This window comes from Alligator mississippiensis, chromosome 2 (assembly GCF_030867095.1).
Source record: "Alligator mississippiensis isolate rAllMis1 chromosome 2, rAllMis1, whole genome shotgun sequence".
Classification (NCBI taxonomy): domain Eukaryota; kingdom Metazoa; phylum Chordata; order Crocodylia; family Alligatoridae; genus Alligator; species Alligator mississippiensis.
The window spans coordinates 119,331,605-119,358,544 of NC_081825.1; the positions used below are offsets into that span (position 1 = coordinate 119,331,605).

Consider the following 26,940-nt stretch of genomic DNA (forward strand, 5'->3'; position numbering starts at 1 on the left):
GGTGTGTGAAAGATGACTATGATCAATCAAAAGTATGTGAATATCCACACTTACAATTCAAAGGGGTCTGCACCTCCGTATGAAATTTTTTAGGGGTCCGCAACTGAAAAAATGTTGAAAACCACCTAGTGGCAAGTCATAGCTGTGCAGGTAGGGGAGAGTCAGAGAAGGTTTCTCGACTAAGTGTTAGCTTGGAGTCTGAAGTAGTCACACCCTAACACTGATCAACATTTATGTGGCTCACAGTGTAACAAGGCCCTTTCAGTGGTCAACATTTGAGCAGTTCCAAATGCAATGTGTAACAAGGCCCTCATTTACTTATCTTGGAGCAAAATGGAATAGATTGTAGGTGCGGTTTCAGTTAATTAACAGGTCCTTTTTATTTTGTTTTCAGAGAAACCAGCTGTGTTTCCGTCAAAAACATGCATCGCTTTTGTTGCTGTGATTTGTATAATTTTATAAATTAAGCGACACTATTAAAGAATAATTGTTTCTGTTCACATTAACAACACACTGTTTCTCCAGATGTGGCATTTGACAGCCAAACAGCTGCTGGCTATTAAATGTTCCTTAAAAGCTCCATTCCTTTGTCATAAAGGGAACAGAGTGTAGGGACGTTTATGGGGTGACAGGCAGATGTTTTGGCTAGATCAGTTTGTAGCGGAAGTTGAAGTGATTTCCCCATTCTAGTTTCAATACCTGTATATTTTCACCTCTGATTTCTACCTTGCTTAAGAGGGAAGAAGGATTATTTCTAATATATCACTTGTTTCTCAAGCAATGGCGCTAGCAACTTTTTCCTAGGGGTTCAGGCATCTCAGGTGATTCTGAGTTTGATTTGGTTTTCTTTCTGAGTTGATCCCCGGCTCCTGAATAATAAGGCTGGTCTTCCAGGTTTTAAAATAATCCTGATCCATTTGAATTTGTAAGATTTAAGGAAAGAAACTGAATTAAGGTGAAACTAATCTAAAATTAGGGTTGGCAAGCCAGTCAATTTACTGGTTAAATATTATCAGTTGACTGCATTTTTTTTTTTGACCAGTCAAAGATTATAGCACATTTACAAAAAGCTACTTTTTAAGGTAGTTTTCTTGACAGAAATATGATTTCTTATTGTTTTGGACACATTTCTTAATGAAAAGTATGTGCTTTTTCTGTGTATTATTTGGACGTATTGGCATTTTTGACTGATATTTGACCGTTCAGTGGACTGAACTTTATTTGAGCAATCAAATACTTAACCCTGTCTAAAATCATCACTTTAGGTAAGAGGGTGAAAAGGGGTAGGGTTTTTAGTAGTTAAAATATATGTGAATATTATGTCAAATAAGTTGATTGTTTACTGGTGCAGTGTATTTGATTTCTGTAGTATACTATGTTACAATAAAAGGACAGACAGGCAGGCAGACAGACAGACAGACACATATACACAGACACATGTATATATTTGTAGCCATATGAATCTAGTCCAACAAGTTACAGGGTCATCAGATAACATCAGATGGCAAGGTAACTTGCCATTTCCTCTTGGTCAGCCATGCATATTGTTTAGCAGCTTTTTGCTCCCTCTCGGTGGTTTTGTATGTGAGTGGAATCTAGGATCCAGAGTAATTAGCACAGTCACATGTTCTTTGGGGACACACCCCTCTATGGATTTGAAAGCATTATTTGTCCTTTAAAACTATTAATTTAATATCTAAGCAAGCTGTAAAATAGTGTCAGTGTACTAACCAGAGGAAAAGTGTTAGCATCATCAGTGTGATCAGTGAAACTACAGTCACGTAAGCAATTGTGAGCAAGAGTTTTTACAGAAGGAATTACAGCAAGGTCCCGGTCCTACAGAGCCATATTTTGAGAGGAAATGAATTCCAGAGCCCAGGGGTTAAGCACGTGCTTCTTCCCCCTGGGTGGGCACTTTAGACATAGGGGTTCTGCTTGACTAGGTCTGCTGTGGAGGAAAGATCCATGTAAAGAAACAATTGATGTATTTTTCTTTAGGATGGATGAAATGTTTCAGATGAAAGTAAAAAAAATCCAACAAAACAAAACACAAACATTCCTGGCAAAACCCAAGCAAATCTTGCACATTTGAAAAAGCTTATTTAACATTTATCCCTATTATTCATCACTCTAGGTGCCTTAGCACTTTCCTCATGGGAAGTCGTTTAGAATTTAAAAGAATAAGAACTTTGCTGAAGAATTTTCACCCAATTCGAAGTAGGAGTACAGTTGTACTGGAGATTATATTCTACACATTGCTTAAATATATTATATAAAAATATAACTCTCTACTGAATTCTTCACAGATGTCTGCTATTAAATGCTATAACATGATATCATTTTAGTTCATGTTCTATAGCATTACATCAAAATTCCTGTAGAATCTGATAGATTTTCTGTTGAATCCTTGTTAAATGTTACAGGCCCTTTGTATTAAAGGCTGATCCAGTCAAAACCAGGTATGAAACTGCCAAAATGTCATGATAAATTTCTTTGCAGTGTTTCCAGCCTAACCTGAAACAGAAAGAACCAGAAACCTTGCAAAGAGGTGTATTTCTTGCAAGAGTTCCAATCCAGTTTTGCAGCTGCAAAAGGTTTTTGATCATTTTAATAAATTAATTTCAGTAGCTGGATTCTGAGTTGACACAAATAGTTCCAGAATGTAGCTCCATAAAAGTCAGTAGAGCTATTCCAGTTTGCAACATGTGAAGATATGGTCATCACCAGAATTCTGGTTGGTTATCTGAGATAGGTTTTATGCAATTTACTGTATGCACTGTATGCACCCCACCCACCAACACATACACACACCCAGAGGGAGCAAAAAGCAAATAAGCAATATGCATGGCTGACCAAGAGGAAATAGCCAGGTACCATTCTATCTGATGAGCCTGTAACTTGTTGGCATGGATTCATATGGCTACAAACTCTGGACCTGAGGTGGGGCAAGAGGCTGTGGGCAGATCCTCAACAAGGATAAATTGTCTTGGCTCTGCTGAACCCCACGAGGATGACGCACTGAATTGAGATGCCAAAGACATTTTGTGTTAATCCCAGTAATTTATTTTTATGACAATTTCAGGGCCATCTGTAAAAGGAAGGATGGATCAGAGTGTCATTTCATGATGACTTTTTAAGAGGCAAAATGATGTAATACAGTCATTATGCTGTAATAATATATAGTTACTTGTAAGTTTGGAGGGCAAAACCACATTCATAGGAGCAAAACATGACAAAATATATTTTTTAAAATCTGCAATTTGAATTTTTGAAACTTGACTATAAAGTGAATAAGTAGGTGAAAAAGGGATTATTTCATAGATTTCATAGACATTAGGGCTGGAAGGGACCTCGGAAGATCATCGAGTCCAGCCCCCTGCCCAAAGGGCAGGAAATCAGCTGGGGTCATAGGATCCCAGCAAGATGAGCATCCAGTTTGCTCTTGAAGGTGTTCAATGTAGGCGCTTGAACCACCTCCGGTGGCAGGCGTTCCAGACCTTGGGGGCTCGGACAGTAAAGAAATTCTTCCTTATGTCCAGCCTGAAACGGTCTTGTAGTAGTTTGTGACCATTCGACCTAGTCATCATCCCCTGGGGTGCTCTGGTGAACAAACGTTCCCCCAGATACTGGTGGTCACCCCTGATAAACTTATAGGTGGCCATCAGATCACCCCTGAGCCTGCGCTTTTCCAGGCTAAAGAGCCCCAGGGCTCTCAGCCTGTCATTGTAGGGTCTGCTTCCCTGACCTCTGATCATGCGCGTGGCTCTTCTCCGGATTCTCTCAAGCTTCTCCACATCCTTTTTGAATTGTAGAGCCCAAAACTGGACGCAGTACTCCAGCTGCGGCCTCACCAAGGCCAAGTACAAGGGGAGAATGACATCCCGGGATTTGCTTGAGAAGCATCTATGGATGCAAGCCAGCGTTTTGGTTGCTTTACTAGCCGCAGCATCGCATTGAAGTCTCATTTTCATCTTGTGGTCAATGATGACCCCCAAGTCTCTTTTTTCCATAGTGCTAGCCAGTATAGCACTGCCGAGCCTATAAGGATGCTGCGGGTTTTTCTTCCCAAGGTGGAGAACCTTGCATTTATTGGCGTTGAACACCATCAGATTCTGGTCCGCCCACTTGCTGAGCCTGTCAAGGTCAGCCTGGATCACCCGCCTGTCTTCTGGTGTGGATGCTTTGCCCCAAAATTTGGTGTCATTGGCAAACTTGGTCAGTCCGCTTCTGACTCCAGTGTCCACATCATTAATGAAGATGTTGAACAAAATGGGTCCAAGGACAGAGCCTTGGGGGACCCCACTGGTCACAGGACACCATGATGAGTGACTTCCATCGATTACTACCCTCTGGGTCCGACCACAGAGCCAATTTTCCAGCCAGTGGATCGTGGTGGACCCAAGGCGACAATTAGCCAGTTTCACCAAGAGGTGATCATGGGATACCAGATCAAAGGCTTTTTTGAAGTCAAGATATATGACATCAATCTCTTCTCCCTTATCCAGGTGATAGGTCACCTGGTCGTAGAAGGAAATGAGATTGGCCAAGCAAGACCTACCCGCAACAAACCTGTGCTGGCTATCCCTTAAGATGTAAAGGATTACCTTTACTCTGGCACACAGTTAACCTCTAGTATTGTTAGGTCATGGCTCCAGTTAGCCCTACACTTTTTATTGGTTTTGGAGATATGTTGAAACCATACAGATTAGCTCAAAGTTTTTAAACATGTTCTTTTTAGGGATGAAATGGCAACCAGAAAATAAAATGTTTGCTATTGCTTTTGGGATAAACTGCTAATTTCCTTTTCATCCCTGTACATACCTATGTGTGAATAAAATTATGTTTTGCTTCCACACAACATTTTAATTTTCCCCAGGCATTTCAGAAAGAAAATGCTAGTGACATTCACAGGTCATCTCTTGGTGGGGGAAGTATTGATTTAGTTAGTGTCTCTTCGTCCTGGTGATTCTGTTGATGCAAAATCGCCAGAAGGAAGAGCTGCTTTGTGGAGTTTTCCCCCAGGGAGGTACAGATTAGAAGGCAGTGATGTAATAAGTAGTATGTGTTTTGTTTTGTTTTTAGGTCTTCCTTTTCCATACCAACCTTTACTAAGGATCACAGTCCTTGCCAAGAGCCCCTTGACGTCATTTGAGAATCTTTTTGTTTAATTAAATGGACATTGGTTCAGAAGACATTCTTGCTCAGTAGAAACATTGGTCACCCATTGCGAGACTGCACTGTTTTTACAACACAAAATCTATCCTGATAAAAAATGTGAAAAGGGAGATCTTGAACTTTTCTTCAAGGGTTTGCAAGAATGATCTCCCTGGCATTTTTGTTCCATACTGGTCAGTGGCTCCCTCTAGTGTCTGGAGTAGGCAGTCTTCCAATTCCTCAGATTGGTGAAGAGATGCTCTTGCGCTCAACATCCATCACCAAATATATAAGAGCAGGTTGACTTTTCTTATATAGAATAAAAATCTTTTATGTATTCAGTGATGCATGTATCCCATACAGTGTACTATAAATAGGTTCTATTTTTACTTTTATTACAGATACTAAACTTAAAAGCATATCCTGTGTAGTGGAACCAATTGCAGTAGTGCTGGTGGGCCACTCCAAATTCTACCATGCTGTAGTCTGAAAACTAGTTACCCGTTTATTACTAGTGTTTTTATCAGCCTTTTAAGATTCAAGGCACACCTCAGATAATGCCAGCTCTTAGATTTCACTTTTTTTTTTACTATTGAAAAATAATAGATCACTGGTTATCAACCTTTTTAGACCTGAGACATCCCTTGATAGACTCAAGGCACCCTTCAGAAAATACTAAGTCTTAGTTTTCACTATTTTTTGACTACAGAAAATTAGTAGTACAATTTTTCTGTTGCAAAGAACACAGAAAAGCCATAACAAGTCAAAACATTTTTAATGATTTCCATTTGCAATCTCTGGATTTACCTTGTGAATCACATTTGCATACATGATTGTGTGGAAACCCATGGAACCCTGGACAGAATCTCAAGGCACACCATGGCATGGCACCCAGCTTGAGAACCATAGTAATAGAGCAGTTTTTCTGTTGCAAAGAACTCACACAGAAAGATCACAACAAATCAGAATGTTTTTAACACTATGGATTCTGATCTGAAATCTTTGGGCGCCTGTAGATGTGAGGAATGTCTACTCTGACACACCGTAATTACAGTATGTGATTAATTTGAGTCTGTTGGAGTGTGCTAATTGGCATGCTTTAGCAACCTTGGTGTGTTGTGTATTCAGTGTCACCAGACTTCAAAATGGTGGCGGGGGTGCTTTAAACCTCATCAAATGAGCTTTAGTTAAAGCACCCCCACCACTATTTTGAAGCACAGGGACACTGAATACATAACATGCTGTGGGCGCTTTAATTAGAGTGGTTCCTGAGAGCCACTTTAATTAAACCACCCCTTCTCCCTCTCCCCCCCACCTCCCTGGAGCACATGTAAAAACACCCTTTGGGTTTATTTTGTGAATCATGTTTGCACACCTAACAGTGCTAACATTGTGTGGCATCCCATAACACCCTTGAAGGGATCTCCTGCCATACCACCCTGGCTGAAAATCACTGCATTAGAGGAACAGTAGTTCCATTGCACAGAGTATTAGTAAATGACCAAAGTAAATGCTATCTACTAGTAAATGTATCTAGTGTCCTGTAATGAAGTAGTATTACATATCCATGTATGCTAGTGTTCACATGTAAATACGTTATCTTTGAGGGCATATTTTATATCACAGGCAACATAGTGAATATAAAAAGTGCATCTGATGCTCATTGTGGAAGTATGTAGACTTTGTTTTAAATATGGGTAAGTTTTTTATGCAGTGTGGAACCTCTTTTTTCTAGGTCACAGACTCAAACACACCTCAAGTTAAATAGGATGGGAAATTAGCATGTGCTAGCTACTATTCCAGGAGTGGTCAACCTGCAGCCCAAGTGCCAGAGGGAGTCTCTGTCAGTGCATCTACATGAGACCTTTACTGTGCAGTTGACTTATTAGCTGTACAGTAAACATTGCATGTCTACACTTGCGCCCCTATGAAGCTGGAGGTGATTAATTAACTGCCTCAGGATAGTACTTGTAAACACTGTGCAGAATAAAAAAGTCCAGAGCAGCACACATGCAGATGCTGCCCCAATTGACTGGGGTGTAAGCGTGTTTCAATGTGGGGGCTGCCTGCCAGGTAGCCCCACACTGAAGCACTCTCATGCCCCAGCCAGCCCCTCCCCAGCACTTTGAGCCAGGGGAGCAGCCCCTGGCTGGCAGTTTGACCCCCCAGACCTCCTGCCAGCCAGGGCTGCTCCAACCTAGCTCAGTTTGCTGCTCTTCTGGATGCATGTGTAGATGTGGTGCCCAGGAGCAATAAACTCTGGAGCAATAAGTTCTAGAGTTTATTCATGTGCACTAATAGAATGTGTAGACACCCCCTGTGTGTGGCACGTGGTAGATTTTGGGAGGGGACAAGCAGTGAAGTGACAAGGCAGGAAGCAGAAGGCAGAGCAGGAGATCAGGTAAAGGAAAGAGATTGGGAGAAACTTAGGGAGGGTTCAGGGATAACGTGTGACATAGATTTCATAGACATTAGGGCTGGATGGGACCTCATAAGATCATTGGGTCCAGCCCCCTGCCCAAGGGACAGGAATTCAGCTGGGGTCAGATCACCCAACAAGATAAGCATCCAAGTGTTTCTTAAAGGTATCCAGAGTAGATGCTTGCACCACTTCTGGGGGGAGTCTATTCCAGACTCTGGAGACTCAGACGGTAAAGACATTTTTCCTTATGTCCAGTCTAAAACGGTCTTCCAGCAGTTTCTGACCATTAGATTTTGTCTTCCCTTGGGGTGCCCTGGTGAACAGATGTTCTCCCAGTTCCTGATGCACACCCCTTATATACTTATAGGGGTATGTATGACATGCCTCCCAAAAAGTTTGGCACCCACTGCATTATGCTATAGTCTCAGGCAATTTTTGAGAAGACAAGCATCTAAATCACTGAAACAATTTGGTGCTTCATGGCAAATCTCAGCAGCAGGAGCAAGAACAGAATAGTGTGGAGACTAAATTACCCTCTTGCCTCTACAGGCAATCACTACCTGTGAGGATTCAGTATGAAAGTGTGACAGAATGGCGGGGGGGGAAATACTGTTTGTGGTCTGTAGTGTACCCAGTCAGTGGATAATTTGTCCCCATGGCCATCCTTCTAACTCCATGAATAACAGTGACAAAAAAGGTTGGAAAAAAAAAAGGAAAGAGACTGAAGCTGTGTCAGCTCTGGTAGCAGAGTTGCACTGTATAGACAATTCCAGCAGCTGTTCAGTCAAAATCAGCTCTGACTCCAAGTTAAAATGAAAATCCTCAAATTACACTCTTTCCCTCTATTCTTTTAAGGCCTCAAGTCATCTGTAAACATGAAGCTTTCATCATAGTTGAACAGTATATTATTTTCAGTATCTTGGTGTCTTCAAAAATGTGGTAATAATCAAGATTTTTATGATGCATATAAGGATTTAAGCTGAGTTGGCTGATACTCCTCATATGGCTGTTTCACATGGCATTTCTGGTGAATCCCTGGTTAAATGAGCATTTTTAGTTTAGTTTTAGTGCTCAGCAATGTAAATCATTATCACTGGAAAATTACCTCTGGAGACTGGCCTTTGCTCAGCCTAGTTTGTGTCTGATCAGCCACACTGCAAAGCCGTTAAAAAGTTACTTGCAAGTTAACGGACAATGTTCACTTGCATCTGCTTGGAATATAAATGGAAGCAATGGCACAACTTTAATTTTCCCTTGAGGTAGTAAAAAGGCATGGTCCATTGCTATGACTTATTAGGGCGTATCCCATGTTTCTTTTTTGGAGAAGTAAGCTACGTCTTTCTCAGTGAATTGTTGGAAAACATATCTTTTCAGCTAAGCATAAGAGAAAATTGTGGAAAGGCACTGAAAGATTCTCAGCACTTGAGTGACTATGTGTTATGGACTTGAGCATGGGCAGTCATCATGTGAAGTCCAGGAACTGGGTTCATGATAGGCCAGAAGCCAAGACCAGAATCCCAGATAAGCCAGGAGCCAAAGCCAAAGTCAGCTTTTATCAGGAGTCAAAGCCAAGTTTCCAGTAAGCAAGTCAAGGAAGTGAAGCGGCATCAGGAACAAACACTGGAGTCTTTGCCCAAACAGTGTACTGCTGGCTGGGGGCTGGAGCATATAGAGTCTGTTTCCTGTGGCTTCAGGGGATTGGTTGCCCTGATCATTCAGGTGGGACCTGCTAGGCCCTGGACCATGATCTGAGCTTATTCCAGTATGCATCTTTGCTGCAAAGTTGGCAGGGTACCAGCCCAAGCAAAAGCAGCACCTAGGCTTACTCTATACTCCAGAATGGGCAAACTACCAAAGCACCACTAAATTGAGGTCAGAAGTTTTTGTGTGTGGATGGGAAAATGATTAAGGGCATCACCCAAGAAATAGCCTGGATTAACTCTCCAGGGGTGACATACCTATGTCCAAGAATTTTTAGATGACTGCAATTTTTACATATTAGAATATGAAAGACTAATTCAGTACTATTGTCTCATCAGGGCTCTATTGTTTACATCTGCTTTGAGGCCTGTACTCCTACAGGCTCTCTCCCTAGATATTTCTTCATACGTATGTCCTGAGAACTGGTTGGTTGGTTGGTTGGTTGGTTGGTTTGCCTCCCCTGTCTCTTTTTCTCTCCCACACCTCCAATGTTTGAGAGTTTTCATAAGTTTTTCATTATGATACTGTTCTGTAAGGTGTGATGCTACATCAGTGGAAATCTATGGCAAAACTCCAACTGACTCTTGTATTACAGGGTAAAGTTTTTAGGTGAACAGCAGGGACGTATAAAGTATAAGTAAGGGACAACAAAGGTACCATATTAACAAAGCACAGAGCTAAATAAATTGAAAGACACCAGGTCTTGGATGCAACAACCGAATAGTCATGTATGAGAGGAAAGTGGCTTTTTTGTAGGTGTTAGCTTTTATTGGACAACTATACAATTGGAAGAGAGGTTTGACAAGCTTTTAGGCAAAAAGCACCTTCTGTACATTTCCTGGACCATCATGGCTACAGTAACACTCGAACCCTACTAGATTAAAGTCTTGGTATTTCTCAAATGGATCTTTGGCTGTGTAAAATGCGATGCTGCGGCTAGTAAAGCGACCAAAACGCTGGCTTGCATCCATAGATGCTTCTCAAGCAAATCCCGGGACGTCATTCTCCCCTTGTACTTGGCCTTGGTGAGGCCGCAGCTGGAGTACTGCGTCCAGTTTTGGGCTCCACAATTCAAAAAGGATGTGGAGAAGCTGAGAGAGTCCAGAGAAGAGCCACGCGCATGATCAGACGTCAGGGAAGCAGACCCTACGATGACAGGCTGAGAGCCCTGGGGCTCTTTAGCCTGGAAAAGCGCAGGCTCAGGGGTGATCTGATGGCCACCTACAAGTTTATCAGGGGTGACCACCAGTATCTGGGGGAACATTTGTTCACCAGAGCGCCCCAAGGGATGACGAGGTCGAATGGTCACAAACTACTACAAGATCGTTTCAGGCTGGACATAAGGAAGAATTTCTTTACTGTCCGAGCCCCCAAGGTCTGGAACAGCCCGCCACCAGAGGTTGTTCAAGCGCCTTCATTGAACACCTTCAAGATGAAACTGGATGCTCATCTTGCTGGGATCCTATGACCCCAGCTGACTTCCTGCCCTTTGGGCAGGGGGCTGGACTCGATGATCTTTCGAGGTCCCTTCCAGCCCTAATGTCTATGAAATCTATGAAAATAATGTCATGAAGATAATAAAGTGGTGATTTATTTGAAACCCTAAATTTATACTTCCTTAACTCATAGAAATCTATGAAAGCTTTTGTGTTAAGGCTGGCTCTGTGATAGTAAACACAGAAAAAAATCAAACATGATGTCACCAAAATTTTAACGTGAAGTAAAATTTTAAGAAAGCAAAATTGCTTATAGGCAACTTCACGAGAGCAGTGCATTAAACATATATTGAACTCTTTTTTCCCCCCTTATAATATTTACAGCCTACAAGAAGGAACTAGCATACCAGGTTTTTTATTCTTTTATTTCTTGGCCTCTGCATTCATCTCAGCCTGCTACACCTTGATAGTCAGCATGGCCTGCTCATTTCTTTTTCTTCAGATCTTTTCAGTCATGACGAGGAAATCTTTTCAGTCATGACCTATGACCTGGACAAGTGGGAAGAGATTGATGTCGTATATCTTAACTTTAAAAAAGCCTTCGATCTGGTATCCCATGATTACCTCTTGGCAAAACTGGCTAACTGCGGCCTCAACCTCATCACGATCCACTGGCTGGGGAATTGGCTCCGCAGACGGACCCAGAGGTTGGTGGTTGACGCAAGTCAATAGTAGTGTTGCCCTGTGACCAGTGGGGTCCCTCAAGGCTCTGTCCTTGGGCCTATACTTTTTAACATCTTCATCAATGATGTAGACATTGGTGTCAGAAGCGGACTGGCCAAGTTTGCCGATGACACCAAACTGTGGGGTAAAGCTTCCACACCTAAGGACAAGAGGATGATCCAGGCAGATCTTGACAGGCTCAGGAAATGGGTGGATGAGAACCTGATGGTGTTTAACACCAAAAAATGCAAGGTTCTCCACCTTGGGAGGAAAAACCTGCAGCATCCTTATAGGCTCAGCAGTGCTACACTGGCTAGCACCATGGATGAAAGGGACTTGGGGGTCATGATTGACCACAAGATGAACATGAGCCTTCAATGTGATGCTGCAGCTAGTAAAGCAAGCAAAACTCTGGCTTGCATCCATAGATGCTTCTCAAGCAAATCCCAGGATGTCATTCTCCCCTTGTACTCAGCCTTGGTGAGGCCGCAGCTGGAGTACTGCATCCAGTTTTGAGCTCCACAATTCAAAAAGAATGTGGAGAAGCTTGAGAGAGTCCAGAGGAGAGCTACATGCATGATCAGAGGTCAGGAAAACAGACCTTATGACGAGAGGCTGAGAGCTATGGGACTCTTCAGCCTGGAAAAGCACAGGCTCAGGGGGGACCTGATGGACACCTATAAGTTTATCAGGGGTGTTCACCAGGATCTTGGGGAATGTCTGTTCACCAGAGCGCCCCAAGGGAGGACAAGATCAAATGGTCACAAACTCCACCGCGACCGATTCAGACTGGAAATAAGGAAGAACTTCTTTACTGTCTGAGCCCCCAAGGTTTGGAATAGCCTGCCGCCGGAGGTGGTTCAAGCACCCGCTTTGAACTCTTTCAAGACACATTTGGATGCTTATCTTGCTGGGATCATATGACCCTGCTGACTTCCTGCCCCTGGGGCAGGGGGCTGGACTCGATGATCCTCTAGGGTCCCTTCCAGCCCAAATGTCTATGAAATCTATGAAATACTGTCTCAGACAAACATAAGTGGTTCCAAATGTCTATAATTTATTGATTTTATTTTATTTTTTTACAAAAACAGGGAAAATAATTTGATTTACTAGAACCCTTAATGAAAATAACTTACACTTCATTACATGCGAGTTCAGAATTTTCTATTTTCTATCTAATAAGAAGGTATTGGTCAATTTTTTAAGAGCACAATTTAAGTAGTACATAATGAATGTTGTATTTTATTAAAAGTTTCACTGGAGGAAATGAGCAAAGAAGTTAAGATGGTGCATAATGCAGCTTTATAAACCTTGTGTAGTTGTAGTTGGAAATGCTACTTTCCATAACAACTAAATGTTGAGCGCCCTCTACAGGTCAAGAGCAGAATAGCTACACTAAGATGATCCAAATAATGTCTCTCAAGTAGTTTGTTCCGTACACTCCTTGAATGCTCTTTAATAACACAAAACAAGAAATTTGCTTATTTGTGTGCTAAGTCTAATTTTCATAATTTAATATTATATATACCACAGATGTATTCCATATTGTAATTAACACAACTGGACAATAGTCTTTTAAGATACAGAGGTACAACATAATTAAATGTATCAAGATAAATTAATCAGATGGAATGTATTATCAGCCATAAATTAGCCAAAATTTATAAAAGGATAGTTTCAGCAATTTACAGACGTGTAAACATGTGTTAGCCCTTTTTACAGGAAGAGTATAGTATATTGAATAGTTATTTAGTCACATATAATTCATGTTCAAAATAGGTCCTTAATGGCATGAAACGGTTACATTTGTCATTATGCATTTTTTTTCTCAATTTTCCCCATGAATTATTTGGGAAATTGGATGGAATATACACCCCCATTATTTGCATACAAATTCGGGAAGGAACTAAACATTTTTTGAAGATAGTTTCTGGAATTTCCAGTAATGTTGTGTAGATATTCCCATTGTTTCTTTGCCTGCTATCTTTCAATAGAAATGCCATTTGCAGGGCAAAATGGATTACCAAAACCTTTACCTTTTTAAACAAAGTTATGCAACCAAATTTATATGAGAACATAATTCTTTTTCACCTCCTAGTATATTTTGAATACAGTAAAGTCTGCAGTGTATGGAAAACCTTCTGGAGAGCTTCCCAATCATTTCCTCACTCTCCCTGTTAGTATCTAAACTAAGCTCAAGAGATGCTAGAAAAAGTGATAGCTCTAATTAAACTGGCTGATGACGTTCTAACCACTGCACTTTCTCAGTTTCCTTTCTAATATGGCCTAACTAGATGCTTAAAAGACTGTTGAGGGGGAGGGGGTGAGGAAGGAAGTAGAGGAGGCTAGGAAAAGATACTCTAAGAATTAAGTCACTGCTTTTCTATACACCTCTTATCTATGCTCTTACTTTCTAGTCTACTCTTTGCATGCCTGTAGTTCCTTGGCCTCCTCTTCCCAGACTGGATAATTTGAGGGAACCAACCAGGAAGTCAGGGATGATTTTAGGTGTCTGGAAATTCTGTGGATAAGCAGTGTTATTAGCCCGTTATGCTGGGACTCCATGAGGGAAAAGCAGTGTGGCTCAGTGTATTCACATGGGCACCTTACATGTTCACATCTCTTTCAAGTTTTTTCTTTATACTGCATCTCTTTACTCCCAGCCCAAGCCTCAGGTTCTTTATTTAGTATAATATTAATTTTAAAACAGCATTATAAAAGGGAAAGGCAGATGGGCCCTGCCCCAAAAACCGTGGTTTCAAATGTAGACACAAAGGAAACAGATGTCTGGGCAGCTCTGAAGAGGGAATAACTTTACTTATATTATATTGTCACTGCATACATACCTACGTACGTACATGCATACATACTACAGAAGGAACAGTTGAGGGGAGGGATTTGTGGTGACTTTTTTAATATTCCTAGAACCAGGAAAGAAAGAGCAGAGTCTTGTTTATGAAAGGGAGTAGCAGTGAGCTGTGTCTCCAAGATTAAGTTAAATACTCTGTACAGGTAAAGCAGCATGAAAACCACAGCAAATAGGGAAGGAAAGGAACATTTTTGTCTGAAAAGGTACTGGGCATTGAGAGCCAGCACATACAATTTAGCAGGGGCATTTTCTGGCTAATCCTGGTCAAATAAACCAATGGATGAAGGTACTTTTTCTAAGAAAATGTCACTCCTAGTTTGGTCAGTGTAGAAGTCTCCAGTGTTCCCACAAAGGAAGCTTGCAGGCTAAGGGAAAAGAATCAAGCCATCTGTATTTAAGTGCCCAGTATATTTTAAAAAGTCTAACCTTAAGAATTCATGTTTGAAAACCTTGGCCGAGGTTTATAATAGATTTATCATTGAAATACACTGTTCAGCAGAACCCTTCAAAACCTCCAGATCATAACCCCAACCATTTTCTTCCAGATGTTTTTATAGTTTGTATTATAGGTTTAATATTTAAATGTAGATTTTCCTCATTAGTTATGTAAATCTCTATTTAATGTCCTCTTTTCCCTCATTGTTCAAAAACGACTGTTTTCATGTTGTAACGTCTGAATGTTTCCAAATGTCATCAAGCACATTTAAATTTTGTTTCATAGTGTGCAATACATTCTGTCATGCAGTGCAAATAGATTTCACACACCAGGCCTATTGACAGACAGTCTGTAGAAGTCTAGAGAAATTGAACCAAATGTTTTTGTCATGGTTTGTGGAGGAGGCATAACAGGGACATCATGACATATGTTGTAGAGTATTTAAAAATACTAATCTTTAAAAATGTAGCCTACAAGATAATGTCTTCCAATATAATGATATACAGGAATACAATATTCAAGAAACTTAAGAATTTTGCTAAGGTGCAGCTTGTCATATCTATATTAGTGCTTTGTAGTTTCATAATGACAATAAGTTATGGGAAGGGCAAGCTTATTGTGTTTTTCCTCCTCTGTTTTCTCTTTTAGTTACTGTGCTAGCCTTTCTGTGTTCCTTCTTTACTTCTACTCAGTCAAGATAAAATTCCACCCATGAAAGGGGATGCCCTATGTACCACATAAATCCGATAAATCCACATAAAAAGAAATTGAAGCATGTAGCTCTTGGGCTGGCTTCGGAGAAGTGAATTTAATTTTCTGAGCCCAATCCTGTAATGTTTTGAGTACTTTCCCAAACTGGGCTTTTTGATTAAGCTCAACCACACCTCTCTCCCTCATCCTCTCCCCACCCCCCTGTTTCCACCCCTCCAAAGATTCATCATAAACTGCTGCTGGAAACACTTCCTTTATTCAGTTGAGGTCTCTTTATGAGAATGCTTCATTAACCCAATGTGTGCATCTTCTGTAAGCAGAAAAATTCAGATTGCATCACTGAGATCTAGAATACCACAGTGAAAATGTTCAGGTTTATATATTTTTGACATTCGGGTGGTAGGTGAGAAGTTGCAACACAGCAGAAGTATCAGTTCATCACCAAGTCTCCAATAACACCACTATCTTAAACCCCAGCTATTGTGATGTACAGTGCCAAATAATCCCCGTGGGCTGAAATGCATAACTAATCCAGTATTCATCTGTGGCTGCCCCGTCTTATCCTGATATATTCTTTAACATTTGTTACCTATGTAACAAGAGACTTGCTCTTTGTAATGCACCTTGCTTTTGCACTGCATTCTTGGTTTTTCAGTAAAAGATGAAAAGGTTCAAGTTAACAATGTGATTTGTGTAGCAAAACCCTAGCTCAGCAGAGGACTTAAATCTAACACCATTTGGCAAAGCAGTTAAAATCTTCAGTCCTGTTCAAGTCAATGGAACTTAAGTATGTTCTTAAGGGTTTTTCTCAATGGTGAATGCTGAAGAACTTTGCTGGGGCTGTACCATGTACATAAAATGAAAGGAATAATAAAGGCACAGAAACAGGCACTTCAAGATCAACATTTTCATTTGAAGTAAAGAAAAATATGCAAAATATGTTTCTTTAGAATGATGGGGATCAAACTCTTTAAACCACACAGCATAAAATTCCACTAAAAAAGAATTTACTAGGAGGAAAAAGTTGGGGCCAATGTGAGAAGTTCTTACTTAAACCTAGATTTGACATTGCAGTAGGATAAATCGGATTTTGTTACCCAAGCAAGGATTTTTTTTGTCATGCTGACAAACTGATCCTAGGGAACACAAATTCCCCAAGGCGCTCCACTTCGGAGTGCCTTTATCTGTAACTAATTAGATAAGGGTTAATTTGTTTTGTGAACGACCACTTTTAAAGCACTCTGCAGCCATTCACTTGTATCATGGCATGCATAAGCCCCGCCCCCCTGGAGGTTGGGGGGCATGGAAACTGCCTGCAGGCGGTGCCTGCCAGTGGGAGCATGGTGGTGGCAAGTGGGGAGCTCTCACAGGTGGTGTTGGTGGTGGGGGTGGTAAGCACCAACCAGTGGTCAGCAGCCACTTGCAGACAGCATTGGCAGTGGCCAGCGGTGTTTGGGGACCACCCACAGATGACCCTGGTGGTGTTGGCAGAGGGGGCACTGGCAAGCAGTGACCGGCTGCAGGTGCTGTCAGCAGCATCAGTGGTGCTTTTTTCAGGGGGTGCACCACCAAGCTCGGGGGTGCCCATGCACGTACACTTGTGTGCACCCCCTACACGTCGCCAATAATGGCATGGCAGTAGAACACTTTTAGGGGGCTGATTGTGTAACAGATGTCACTTCTGTTAGCACCCCATGTCTTCATGTGCAATAGCAAATCATTGGACAACTTTCTTCAGTGCCTAAAATCATAAATGCAACTGTGAACAGATGTCCTAAATCAAGTCAGAAAGACAGCACACTTTGGCAGAGCCTAGCCTCCCCTGCTCCCCTGCATTTTTCTTTCCTGCCATGACTTTGATGGGAATTAAAGTTAGTACTTGCAGGTGGGTGGCCTCTGATTTTTTTTACTAATGTCCAGAGTGCTGGGGAAGCTGACAAACTACCTCCCCCAGAGGTAACTCTGTTATGCATTGAAACAAGCTTCTGGGAAGGCTGAGGTCCTTACCCAGGACTCAGTGTTTACTTCCTCCCCCCCCTTCTCTCTGTCTCAGAAAGCAGAGATAAACAAACCACAAATCAAATTGTTAATTGGCCATCTGCAGGCTTGTTAATTCACTCCTTCTTTCTGCCTGGAGAGATCCTGCTTCCAGCCTGGTCAGGTAATATCGTCAATCCACAAACGTTCATTCCTGATGAATGAACTAAGTCTCTAACTAAGCAGGAGTACCTGGTCCCACAGAGTTTCCAGTGAGGTTCACTCCTGGTGTAACAGACTTCCTGGCTTCTGTTTTCCTTCGGGCATGCTGCCCGTGTCACTCCTGTGCCTCCACACAGGAAACTGGCTCCATTGCTGCAACTTACTCTCGGCTCCGGCTCCTCTCCCTTTCCGGGGAAATTACTAATCAAGTCTAGCACCTCTTATAGGGGCTTGTTAATTGACACTTTAACAGCTGTGCCGGTCTCCAATGCTGTGAACACTCCTGGCACTGGCAATATGACGTCATCTTGCCAGCTTGTCCCATGATATCTGGTAAGTTTCTCTTTACTCTCTTCTGTAACAGGGCCACTGGCTCCCTGTTACAGTGGCACATTACCATTTCTGTGCAGACTACAAAAGATACCCATGGAAAACAAGGCATGGCAGTTAATGAATTAGGTATCCTGTCCATTCTCTGCAATTCATTTCTTTAGGAATTTGCAATACTTGCCCATACTGGTGAACCAAATAAAACATATAATCTGTAAGCCATATGCTGTGGTTTCTTTCAGTTGCATGGCATCCATCCAAAAATGACACAAGTTCTAAGCCATTGCAATGGATAGAAATTTCCGTGCTGTAGGATATTCTCTTCTTAAACTGAAGTTGATTTGTTACAACTAAATAACTACACTCAAAAGTCAATGAAAGCACTATCTCCTCTCTCCCCATTACCTTACATTTGTTTTATGTTAGCTCTGTCCAATGGCATTTTTATTCTCTCATTTTCTTCCTTATCTTTTTATTTTTTTGCATTGAGAAGGAAAATAGAACCTTTCAGAAGGGTTGAAAGTGGAATTGTTGGCATTCCAATTTTAAAACTACCTGTTCTTCGGGTAGTGGGAGGGGCAGCACCACTCCCTTTGGCAACAGGAAATAGAGGAATTCTATTTTAATGAAAAGCTGAATTCATAAGCTTTTAAATACATTTCTAGAGGTCATATTTTGACTTTATATACATGGTACTTTCAATTATTATTTTACTCATTATATTTAATGTCTCTTAAGAAAGACAATTCTAGTAAGGTTGGGAGGGGGGGAGGTTCCTGAGATTGGAGGCCCAGCACAACTGTACCCCCATTTCCACTTCTCATAGGCCCTGTCAGTCCTTAAACTTGTTTTTAGCCCTTACACAACAAATGTCAGTGGAAATTTTGGTAACAGTAATTGTTGATGAACTGATGACTCTGAATGCAACTGCAGGTAAACACAGCCCTTTTTATATTTTATTGACATGCCTTGGGAGGAACCAAGTATTAGGCATTCCTCCCATACCTTGGGAGCAAACCAGTTTCACAACAATGACCCCTACAAAATTCCTCACTATAGTACAATCAAGTTCCCCCTTCAACCTTTTTTCTAAACTCTGTACGAGCATTCAGTTTCTTTGACTACATATGAGGAAATGTACAGTAAATATCTATATGAATTAAAAGTTGACTAGGAAAAATTGGTATGAATCAGACATGCTGTTTGCAAAATAGCAACATTTTACATTGGTTTTAGAAGATGTAATTTAATTACCTTTATTACTTCCCTAATCCCAGTACTATTTAATTGAAATAAAATGGAGTGCAATGGTAATTAGAATTCTGAATCATCAAAGCATCTCTTTCAAGCACATAAGTACAGTGTCAGCTTTAAAGCAGAGGCTTACTGGGATTGGGAGCTATGGGAACAGTTTTTATACAAGGATATACTAAACAGCTTATAGACTGTTAGTTTACCAACCTATTATGTGGATAATATGAGTAAGCACTAAAGAAAACTGTTGAAATTGCTACCCCTTTCATGTTAATGGGAACCGTGGCCAAAAAAAACTAGCTATGAAGAAAGCGTACTTTCTTAAGATGGATTCTCTGCATTTTCTTTTTACCCAATCTGCTTATTTTACAGACCAAAAAAACCAATTGAGTTATAAAAGTCTCTGTACACAAAATGTTATGAGTGGAAAATCTGATATCTTGGAACTTCCGAGGGCTAGAAAAGATACAGGATCCCATGGGGGAATAGGAAGAGGAATCTCATTTGCAGTAGAATAGTTTCTGATTTTTAGTACAGAGCATCCCAAAATACCAGACCTTAAGTTTGATCCTGTTGTTGTAATTGAATCTTGCCCAACCTGAGTGACAATTTAGTTTTGAGTGAGTGAATATTTCACTGTCAAAAATGCTGAAAATTACCAGTTACAGTAATTTACGCAAAAATATTGCTACTCTTCCAGTTTATGCATTTAGTTAATAACACAATGTGAGCTAATAGTAATTCTGGGGTTAGAACTTAAAGATATCTAATTCCCAATGTCAGATTTTGATTACAGGACAACCTACTAAATCAAAACTTCTGAGGTTTACCCATTCTCTGGGGAAGGAAGAAATATTTTTCTTTTCGTCCCCAGCTGTAAAAGTGCAAAGTTAAAATAACTTTATCTTTGTATCTGTCCAAAATCCACCTTCCCTTTATTTTAATGTGAAAGACTGATATATTTTATTAGATAATTTGCTCTTAAAAGTTTGGATTTTTTATATAAACTGAAATAAAGAAAACTCACAGATTAAATATTTTTCCATCTTGAGCATCCCTGAGATAGTGAAGGTATTAAGTTTGGATCTTAAACCTTGCACTATACTGCTGCATCATTTTGCTCATGTTATTTGCATTTCCAGTTTATTTTAAAGCTATGCCTCTTGAACTGATCTCTGCTGGAAGGGGTATCTTTTTCCTTTGGTTAACTTCTGTTTAGAGTCAAGATAAGATAATGAAGATGAAGTCCTCAATTTTGAAAACTTATTGGTTCTGAGTATGTGATTTTCACATTTAAAGAAATCTGAATTTCAGAAGTGTTGGGCACCCATTCTCTGAAAATTAAATCCTTTTAACGTACCTTGGGTTGACCACCCAAAATCTCTGAACACTTCTTGCTATTGTGAAACAAGAATCCTTAAAATGGAAGTATTTTTCTATAAATAAACACAAGGTTCAGTAAGGAAAACTTCTTTTTATTTTAAAAAACAGAAAAGGAGAATGTTCTTTTTGAAAACTGACATTGAAAAAATGATTAAAATATCTATATCTATAGATATAGATGTTTTCAGTCAATAGACATTTTAAATAAGTTTGACATTTTTTTGATAGATAGATAGATAGATAGATAGATCTAGCTATCTAGCTATCAAAACATTGTCAAACTTATTTAAAAATGTGTATTGTCTGAAAGCATGATTTTGGATAAACAATTTTCCTAGCCATTTAAAATATTTATGTTAATGTTCTACCTAGAGTTTGTGAAATAATGTAAAAAAGCCACAAAATATTTCATATGAAGGTGAAAAAAAAGTTAATATGGGTACCGATATTCCAGGAAACACGTTTAGAAAAAAAAAGATTTTGAAAAAAATTTTAGAAAAAAAAAAATCTTTTTCAGTACAGTTAATCTGTTCTGTTTGTGATTCTGAAATTCCAGAGCTGGGTTTTGGTTTTCTGTGACAGTATGCCAGGGTGATGGAGACTGGAGGTGACAGGAAAATACTTGGCCATTTCATGTATTTTGCCATGTAACGAAGGCGATAAACATGAACTTTTCCCAACTCTCCAAGTTCTTGTTTGTGAGGTTTGGAGCTAAATATTATTATTTCCTTCTAACCAGGTGTGAAAGCATAGAGCTTGATGATGAAATAAGAAATCTGATAGAGAAGACCATGGCTTCACAATCCCATGAGAAGTCTGTTGCCCAAGGGAGCGTCCTCAGCAAAAGAACTTCATGTTCCCTGAAGGTAAACAGCGTTTTCTTTTGCAATAGCTTGCCTGCAAGGGAAGAGTATTAAGGGGATGTTCCTCAGGGTACAGACAACATGTGAACTTCCTGGATTGCTGAAATGATGGAATGAACGTGCCATAGATTTTCTCTTACGCAGCCAGTTCCTGTTAGTTGGGGGAAGTGCTTGAGTGAGAAGACACTTTGTCTGCAGAGATGTAAAGAGCCCAGATAAAGATGTTGAACATCCAAAAGAATTTTGATTGGCCAGTTGGGCCTTCTTGGGTAGTGATGACACTCACAGATATGCAACATAAAAATAAAGCCATGTTCAATAGTGTAAAAGTGAATGGGGGAGGAAAGGGATGACAAAACTGAATCCACTTTGTGGGATGGGAGGAGACAGAAAGCATATGGAGAAATAAGAATGTAGATCTGAGTGGGGAAAAAAAAGTGCTGGGTGACATCAGGGGCAAACTCATTCACCCGTGAGGGCCAGATAAGTTTAACTGGCCTGGTTTGAGTGCCAAAATGTATCAACCATGTGGCTGTGCCCCATACTGGCCTTTTGTGCTGTATGCAGCTTGTGTTGCACCATGTCTAGGCCATATTTTGCATGCAGTGTGGGGGCAGGCTCTCCCTGGGGTATGTCCAATGACCCACAGGCTGGATCATACAGCTCCATGGGCTGAATCCAGCCCACAGGATATATGTTTGACAGCCCTGGGTTATACTTTTTTCTCTCCGATGAAATGCTAAATTGTCTCCAACAGGCAGTGGGAAAGGAGAGAATTTTTTTTTCTTTTCTGCAATCAGGAAAGAAAAAGTCAGGGCAGGGCAGCTGGAGCTGATTACAGACATGATTAAACTTCATGAGCCACCTGAAGGTGAATGAGGAACAGAGACACCTTCATTTATGACTCCATCAGGAAGAAAAGGATGTGTTTGAAAGAGAGCAACCCTAAGCAGCTATGTAAGAAATTAACAACAAGGTGAAAGAAGAGATGACTGTGATGACACGCATCTATTTTCACATGGAAACCTCCACTTCCAGAATGACTCATTACCTAAGGAAACCTAAAACAGAACTATCGTAAGCCTAAGGGAAAATGTCACAATTTGAACAATGGGATCAGAATTCATCACAAAAAAGAGTTGCTTGAAATTCACAGTAATGAGGAAAAACTAGTGCTAGAACCCAACATATAAAAAGAACCATGAAACAGAAGAAGCACCACAGAGAACAGCATAAAGTAGAATTAGCAATTCACCTAATATACCTAGCCTCAAACAAGACGTTGCTGTTTGGAACATCCAAACCCCAAATGTGGTCTCTTTCCAATAGCAAAATGTAAATAGAGATTCTGAGGAAAGAGAACAGAAAAGAAATATAGCACTCACCCCACATCCTTTCATATGTAATTCACTTGAATTACATATGAAATTTCACTTGAAATACTGCAGAATTGGTTTCCCTCCTCCCCTCCCCCATAAGCAACTGCATACATTTCAGGTATTTATCTTTGCAGTATGTTGTGGTTTTATTCATGGTTGGAAGGACAAGCTCTATTGTTTCAAATGTAGGAAAGTCAAGGACTGAAAATTGTTTGTTTGCTGGTTCATTTTAAGGAAACAGCTTTTTTACTAGGTTGCATATTTATTTGGTATTCGGTAACCAAACTGACAATTATGACAAGGTCCAACAAGTTGCAGTGCAGGTCACTTAAAAATTTTGGGCTGGGTTTGCATGTTGGATATAAGGAGAGAGAGAGGTTTTTCAAAATGAGAAAACTTTTTAGAAATAAATATTTTTCAGTAGTAAAAGAATGGGTCACTGAATGTCAGTTTGTGTAAATTAGGGACCAGTTTCTATTTGAGATAGGGAGAAATCCTTTGCTGAGGAATAGTGCAAAAGCTATAACTATAACAAAAATTTATCTTATACTTCCTCTATGGCACTGTGCATCTTTTTAGCAAAATCAGTTGGCCAAGGTATTGTCTTGTTGAATGCCTGTGATTTTTTTTTTATCTGTTTGAGGGGAAAAATACAAATCACATGCAGCACACTGACCAATTCTAACCCCAGGGCACTTTGTGACTCTTTTCTGGAAGGGTATTATACAAATTCCCTTAGTTTTGTTCCCATTTATGTAAACTAAGTTTTCTTCATGAAAGAATGTAATTGAGGGTTGAGAAAGAAAGAGAATATGGATCTTCAGCATGAATCAGCTGGACTTTAAGCAGTAGCACAGGGCACACAATGAGATCCCAGGGTGTGGGAGGAGGAACTTTCTCCTCAGCCCCCAAATACATTGTTCAGTGAAAGACTGCACTGCCCAACTTCTGTGGTTAGGCAGAGGCAGCACAGGGTTTCCCCTGCTGCTGCAAAGGCACTGAGGGCAAGAGCAGAGATGGAGGGAGGGAGAGGTGGGGAGGGGGGAGAGGAAGCTCTTCTTGCTAATCAGTGCCCAGGGTGAGTTCCTCTCCCCTTTGCCTTGCCCTAGTTGTGCTATGGACTTTAAAAATCTCCTTCAAACCCTGATCACTGCCCTATACTAGTCTGTCATTGATTATTGTCGTGATACATTTCCTAGACTCTTGGGGCACAGATCTTATTGTATTCCACCTAAGTCTTTGAAGCCCTATGAGAAAATCTTACTTTTCATCTTCACGATATTGTATAAGAACATAGAGTCTCAGCGACTTTAAAGGGTGTTTAGGGGTTCAAGGAATGCATGGAAAACATGCATAATCATTTTCTAATTTGAAAAAAGCTCAGACTGCTGGCCATGTGGCCAGTCCATATATTGGGCAGATAGAATACTCATGCCCATGGTTTTTGATTTGCACAGGTAAACTAGATAGACATTTTATCCATACACACCAAGGACTAAACTCAAAAGTGCTGTGTCAGGGGTTATGAGTTAAACAAATTACCTTAACTTAGACTCTCTTCTACTTACTGATGCTCCTTTTGCCTAGAACTGGACAAACTGTGTGAGTTTTATTGTGAAAAATTTTCCAGTGTTTGTAAACTTTTTTCCTATCACTCTTTTCCCACTGATATCTACTTAAACCCAATCTTCAAACCTACCAGGAGATCTAAATTAGTATAAATTGCATATGGAGGAAAGAGGTTAAATCAAGACTTCCATAGATATAGTTATAGTGCTTATATCATGTGTATTTAGGGATGTCAAATGATTTAAAAATTTGATCACAATTAGTTGTGTGATTAAAAAAAAATAGTTGCAATGAATCATGATTTTAATCAGCTAAAAACTCAAAATTATGCAAAATTATGCAGGTACTTTGTATGGTTATGGGGTATGTGTGTGGGGGGAATTTGTGAAGGTATGGAGGGCTGTGGGTTTGTGTTGGGGAGGTTGGAGCCCAGGGAGGTGGGGTCCCCGCATGCCCTGGCAGGACGTGGGTAGTGTGGGTCAGGAGTGAGGGGCAGCAGCTGAAACATGGGGGCTGTGGGTTGGGAGTGAGGGCACCCGCATGGTCTGGGAGGTGGGGTATTGTGAGTCAGGAGTGAGGGGCAGTAGCAGGGCTGGGGCAGGGGGACTTTGGCTTAGGAGTGAGGGCAGGGGCAGGGCATGGGCATGGCATATTACTGCTCCTTCCCCACCACAAGAGTCCTCTTTTTTTTTAAACAAAATATGGTAACCCTACAGGAATGCAGCCCAGTGACATGTAGAGCAGTTCCCAGCAGGTAAGTCCATGATGGGGAAGGGGGAGGGGGACAGATTGAGGCCTCCATGGTGAGGGAGTGAGTGGGGCAGGGGTGAATGGGGCCTTGGGGCCTGGGTGGGGAGCAGGATGGAGCTGTGGGTGGCTTGTCCAGGGGCACCGGGAGTCATATGGCTCCCCACCCCTGAGATTTGTCCATGGGGTAGTGGCGGGCTTCCTACTGCAGGCTGGGGCTCTGTGCCCTGCTGGCTTTGTCCTGGGAGCTGCACATTGGCCATGCCACACATACCCTGCCTTCCTGGTGGCAGGAAGCACAACATGGTGTCATGCAGCTCCCAAGGCAAAAGCAGTGGGGCTCAGAGCACCAGCCTGCAGCGGGCAGTCTGCCTCTGCCCCACACACAAATCCAGAGAACAAATGCTACCATGTCTCCCTCAGGGATGCACACAGCAGCTGGGAGCTGCACCCCTCCCACACCCCTGGACGAGCCACCCACTGCTCCGTCCCATGACCTGCCTTGGCCTCAGGGCCCCATTTGCCCCTGCCCCACTCTCTCCCTCACTGTGGGGGCCTCGATCTGCCCTGCTTCCCTTTCCCTCTCCCCCCACTCCTTCCCCACCATAGACTTACCTGCTTGGTGCTGGTCTACAAGCTGCCAGACTGAGTTCCTGGCTACATGCATGTTTCAGCTGCTGCTCATTTGTGTGTCTGTGTGCACCCTCTCCCGGCCCCTCACCTTCCTACTGCAGTGGCCTGAAGCCTGTGCCTGGACTGCCCTGTGGTTTCTCTGCATTGCCACCACTGCCCTGCTGGGCAGCCTGGAGGCAGCAGTGATGGCAGCAGAGGCACAGGCGCAGGCTCCAAAACCATATGCATGATTAATGCATTAAAAAATTTAACACAAGAACCAATTAATGCATTTATTGTAAATATTAATGCCGATTAATTGACAGCCCTAGTATATATACATGCATAAGAGGTAAGGATTTCTTGTGATATGTTTTGGACTAGCTGTTTTGTTGGGAGAGCTGTTGGGCAAACTTTTGGGCATCCTCAGGTTGCTCTTCCTCAGGTTGCTTGACGCCTGAAAGCTTGTTCAACAGCTCCCCCAGCTATACAGTTGATTCAATAGAAGATATCACAAGAAATCCTAAAACCTCATCTCTTATACATTTCCTGGCCCATCACGGCTACAACAAAATTTCAGTCCTACTATAACATGGAATACACGCACGCATATACGTGGACATAGGGCCAGTTGTATGTATATAGCATAGTAGAGTTTGAGTATAAAATAACCTAAACCTTATGCATTACCTTTGAAATTGAGTTTTATCATCATAATACACAGAAAAATCATTATGCCTTATTGCTTGTGGGGGGAGGGATGGTGGTGAAGAGGGAGGATGGGGCTTGTAACTTGTTCTTGGTGACATTGTAGATAACTTGGTCTAGGTAATTGTTCTAGCTGACACAGGAAGTTAAAAGACAGACTTGAACTTTGTCCCCTTCTATTGCCATAAGAATCTTCTCTCTCCCTAAAGTTTACATATTAAATTATAATTATAAACATCTATTTGTACATATTCAGCAAAACATTACTCATACTGAACTATTCAGTTTTTTTGCATTTACGTAGGAATGGAAAACTGGCTTAGATATCAAGAAGTAGGGTGGGTGGCTATCAATAATTGGTAACAGATTAAAAAAATTACAGCAGCTATGTTCACAAGATGAAAAGGATATTCCTGAGCAAATGGATCATAGCAGTTTGCCGCT

At 41.1% G+C, this 26,940-nt stretch overlaps 1 protein-coding gene across 1 annotated transcript in view; it reads left to right on the forward strand.

Annotated features, from left to right (window-relative positions):
* Window positions 1–26,940, forward strand: part of TNIP3 (TNFAIP3 interacting protein 3) — a 139,156-nt gene that overhangs the window by 57,234 nt on the left and 54,982 nt on the right. The window contains exon 3 of the mRNA XM_059722089.1: window positions 21,358–21,484. Coding sequence (XP_059578072.1) covers window positions 21,358–21,484 — 127 coding nt within the window. The remainder of the gene's footprint in view (window positions 1–21,357; window positions 21,485–26,940) is intronic.